This window comes from Microtus ochrogaster, unplaced genomic scaffold (assembly GCF_000317375.1).
Source record: "Microtus ochrogaster isolate Prairie Vole_2 unplaced genomic scaffold, MicOch1.0 UNK44, whole genome shotgun sequence".
NCBI classification, from domain to species: domain Eukaryota; kingdom Metazoa; phylum Chordata; class Mammalia; order Rodentia; family Cricetidae; genus Microtus; species Microtus ochrogaster.
Window position 1 is genome coordinate 725047 of NW_004949142.1, and position 4436 is coordinate 729482.

Sequence of the window (4436 nt, forward strand, 5' to 3'; positions counted from 1 at the left end):
AAAAAAAAAAAACATATGATGTGGTGGAAACATTCCGCGTCCATTTGGGGACAGGATCCAGGGAGCACTAGGGTGTTAAAATACTGTTTTGTTCGGAGAAATCAGACTCTCAACACTATCTGCTTCTTAGACATGGGGCCCTCAGCTTCTGCTTGGTCTTGGAGCCTTCCCAAGCATCATCAGAAACAAGGTGTTAGTATTTAAGCATCTGTACTGGCCTGACCTTGGGGTATCGGTCCTCAGCTGTAGCCACTAAGAGCACCTCCTGAGTGCATTTACTATGTTCCCCTTTAAAAGGGCCCTGCCCACCTGCCATCTCTTCCTCTTTCTTCTGCCACTCCTGTCCCCAGAAGTCAGTCTCCCCACTCCCCCCTTTTCCCATTTACTTTCCCCCATTTAAAAACAAAACCCCTCCACCTGAGCTGTCACATGAAATCTTTCTTGCATCGTTTTTCATATTACAACACCAGGCCAAAATCTCTCCTTGAGATCCCCGTCCACTGCCCTTTTCTCACTCCCCATTCAGGGCTTCGTGCTGTGCCATTCCATTGCTGGAGGGACAGGCTCTGGTCTGGGCTCCTACCTCCTAGAGAGACTGAATGACAGGTAAGCCTGTGTTTGAGAAGGGGTCATTAGCCCTGATTCCATGGTGTGCTGGTTAATATTTTAATTACATTTCTATTGTTTACCTTTGGGGAGGCATGCCTGTCCCTGCGTATGTGCAGAGGTCAGTGTATGGGAGTCGCTTCTCTCTCCTTTCACCGTGTGGCTCCCAGGAAGTGAACTCACGTCATTAAGAGTGGTGGCAGGCACCTTTACCCTGCCCAGTGAGTCACCTTACGAGGTAGAAGTCACCTTACCGATGATGGAAAGGGAGTTTTGATGAGTTATCTAGATCAGGTTGGCCTGTCAGCATGTCTGGACGGGACCATCTTGTTAAGTGATAAAGGAGGACCTCACCTAGGGATTTCTGAACGGCACAAAAGAGGAGAAAGCTAGCTGCCAGCCATCAAGAAAACATAACAGATTCTCTCTGTTCTTGACTGTGGACATCCCGCCTTCCTGAGATAGTGGGTTGTAACCTGGAACTGAAAACCAAGGGAGCCCTTTCTCTCTCCGGTATCATTTTGGCTGGGGCATTTGTCACAGTATCAGGTCCTGAAGTGGAATTCCTAGATGACTTCAGTGTTGTTCTTTTTGCTCCTTGAGCTGGAAGGTTTTTTTCTACCCTGTCCCTCCCCGAGTCACAGAGACAGAACTATCCAGGTCAAACCTTGGAAGCAATAACTGGCATGGAGTTGGGACGTTCGTTACGTTGAGGCCCGCAGAACTGTGGCTTAGCCTCTGGGTGCTGAACACTGAGGTCTGCTCTTGCTGCTGTTGCACAAGAGCTGAGTGGCACTCGGAAAGGAGAGTGGGAGTCACTGAGGTCCTACAGTTCACTGGACACCTTCTCCCTTCCCTCTCCTTTGTCCCTAGGTACCCTAAGAAATTGGTGCAGACATACTCGGTGTTTCCCAACCAGGACGAGATGAGCGACGTGGTGGTGCAACCCTACAACTCCCTCCTCACCCTAAAGCGGCTGACCCAGAATGCAGACTGTGTGGTGAGTTCAGGAAGACTGAGCAGGAGCTGGCCTGCCTTCAAAAGACAGCCCTTGCCCTTTTCTAGCCCTGGCCCACCAAAAACAAAAAAAACAAAAAACAATATGTGGGTCAGATTATGAATTAAGATCCCAACTTCCAAGCAGCTTCCTGGCCTTTGGGGCAGCATGAGTCTCAGCAAAGATTGTCTCCCCCTCCTGATAGACACCCCATTTTGCCTCTTTAATGTCTCCTTATGCTTGAACTCAAGGCTCATATTTGCAAGAAAACCTTTTCCCCATTGTTTGGGCAAGCTCAGATCCCTTGTGTATATTGTTAACCTACTTTAATTATTTAGTAACAGGGTCTTAGCTGGGCATGGTACTTTATGTCTGTAATTCCATTTTTCAGAAGGCTGATGCAGGAGGATCACTATTAATTAGTTTTAAAACAGCCTGCACTACATAGTTAGGTCCCAAGACAGTTTGAGCCACAGTCTTGAGACTGAAAAGAAGAAAAAGAAAAGAAGACGAAGCAGGAACTTACGAAACTGCCCTAGCTGGGCCTCAAACTTGTGATTCCCCTGCCTCAGCTTCCTGGGTAACTGGAATTAGGAGTGTGTGTGGCAGCGCCAGCTGGATTTATTGGTAAAAACCACTGCACACAAGCAAGCTCTACCAACAGCCTCGTTTCAAAACTGCTTTTATCCTAAACTGTAGGCCCAATGGTGGCAAAGCCCATGTCTTTTGTCCTTTAAAGTGTCTTCAGAACCAAGGCACGTGGGAGTTGTATTTGTTCACTATCCTGTATCATGTCAGTAACATGTCATCAGACCCCAGAGATGGTATATTTCTTTGAAGGTAGCAAACCTATTTCCTGGTTTGGGAGTTTACAGAGACTAAGCTGTTATGTATCTTACTTTAGTGTCCCCTTTGGCTACAAAAGATGTCACTGACTCCTTCTGTCCTGCCAGGTGGTGCTGGACAACACAGCCCTGAACCGGATCGCCACAGACCGCCTGCACATCCAGAACCCATCCTTCTCCCAGATCAACCAGCTGGTGAGTCCCACTCTTGGAAGCCCTCTACGAGAGGGTCATCAGAGGACGGATGTTCCACCCCCATCCCATCCCATAATATCGCATCTCCCGTTCCCAGGTGTCCACCATCATGTCAGCCAGCACCACCACCCTCCGCTACCCTGGCTACATGAACAATGACCTCATCGGCCTCATCGCCTCGCTCATTCCCACCCCTCGGCTCCACTTCCTCATGACTGGCTATACACCTCTCACCACGGACCAGTCAGTAAGAGCTCCCGCGGTGTCCCCAGACTGTGGCCTTTTCCCCCTGCTGTGCCATGAGCTGCCCTTTGAGTTCTTCTGCGCCCCGCTTCCCCAGGTTCTGTTCTCAGGGACCGACACTGTGCCACTTGCTTGCTGCCGTCTCCGCTTTGCGCGGCCTCTGGCTCCTGCAGGAGCAGTGCTGGCTGGGATCTGCTTCTGCCCATGCACAAGGGCATGGGTTTGCTGAGCTGAGGGCCGAGACCCTAACCCCATGGCAGAGACTCAGCACGGACCTGATCTAAAGATTCCCCAGAGACCAAGCCACCTCCAAACTGATGGGGACATAGCAGACTCTTCTCTGGGCATCCATGCATCTCTGGGTTGCTCCCTGACTGCTCACATTGTCCCTGCAAACCCCCCTTCCCTCAGGTGGCCAGTGTGAGGAAGACAACGGTCCTGGATGTCATGAGGCGGCTGTTACAGCCCAAGAACGTGATGGTGTCCACAGGCCGGGATCGCCAGACCAACCACTGCTACATCGCCATCCTCAACATCATCCAGGGAGAAGTGGACCCCACCCAGGTAAGGGAGGCCTCATCACCATACCCTCTGGTCCACAGCGTGAAGGAGAAGCAGCTACCACCTCTCTGCCCACCCTAGGTCCACAAGAGCCTGCAGAGGATCCGGGAAAGGAAGCTGGCCAACTTCATCCCCTGGGGCCCAGCCAGCATCCAGGTGGCCCTGTCAAGGAAGTCCCCTTACCTGCCATCAGCCCACCGGGTCAGTGGGCTCATGATGGCCAACCACACCAGTATCTCCTCGGTGAGCAGTCTCCTGTTGTCTGTGTGTTAGCAAGGAGCAAACCCAGGGCTTCAGGAATGGTAGGCAAGGCTGCCACCTGGGAGCCACACCCCTGGCTCCTGGCCACTGTGTTCCACTTTGTACTGTCATCAGCTTTCCCAGTCCGTCCCGAGTTAGTGTCCTGAACTGGACGCCATTCTGAAGCTCTCCCCTCCTCTCCAGCTTTTTGAAAGTTCCTGCCAGCAGTATGACAAACTATGGAAGCGGGGAGCCTTCCTCGAGCAGTTCCGCAAGGAGGACATCTTCAAAGACAACTTTGAGGAGATGGACAGGTCCAGGGAGGTGGTACAAGAGCTCATTGATGAGTACCATGCTGCTACAAGGCCAGATTATATCTCCTGGGGCACCCAGGAGCAGTGATTATAGTCTCCCACTATGCCTGGACCCTCACAACCTTATCTTGCGTTTCTAGGCACGTGACCACCGCAGCTCCTATCTTCTCTTGCATGCCTAGTTCTTATTTTGCTTGGTTCCTTCTAATAAAACAATAAAGCTTGATGAATATTAAGTGCTTGCTCTGTGATTCCGTGGACTGGGTGGGCACACCTCCGTATCCAGGCACATGACTGTTCTGGCCTCACCTGCTCAGACTCCTTACTCCTCAGCCCAGGTCTCAGTGTGTTTGCACCAGCACCCCTTGCCTCAAAGCCTCTTTTACTGGGGGTCAGTCCCTCTTGGCATTATTGAAACATCGTGATCCATTGTGT

General features: G+C 51.3%; 1 protein-coding gene across 1 annotated transcript; it reads left to right on the forward strand.

The window, feature by feature from the left end:
• Positions 1-451: 451 nt before the first annotated feature.
• On the forward strand, positions 452-4233 carry LOC101996200 (tubulin gamma-2 chain; the record flags this gene model as incomplete). The annotated part of the gene is made up of 7 exons (XM_026790181.1): positions 452-606; positions 1480-1606; positions 2557-2643; positions 2741-2890; positions 3298-3450; positions 3529-3690; positions 3892-4233. Coding segments are annotated over 7 exons (1032 nt in total), but the record flags the coding sequence as incomplete, so codon positions are not given.
• Between the last annotated feature and the right edge of the window lie 203 nt (positions 4234-4436).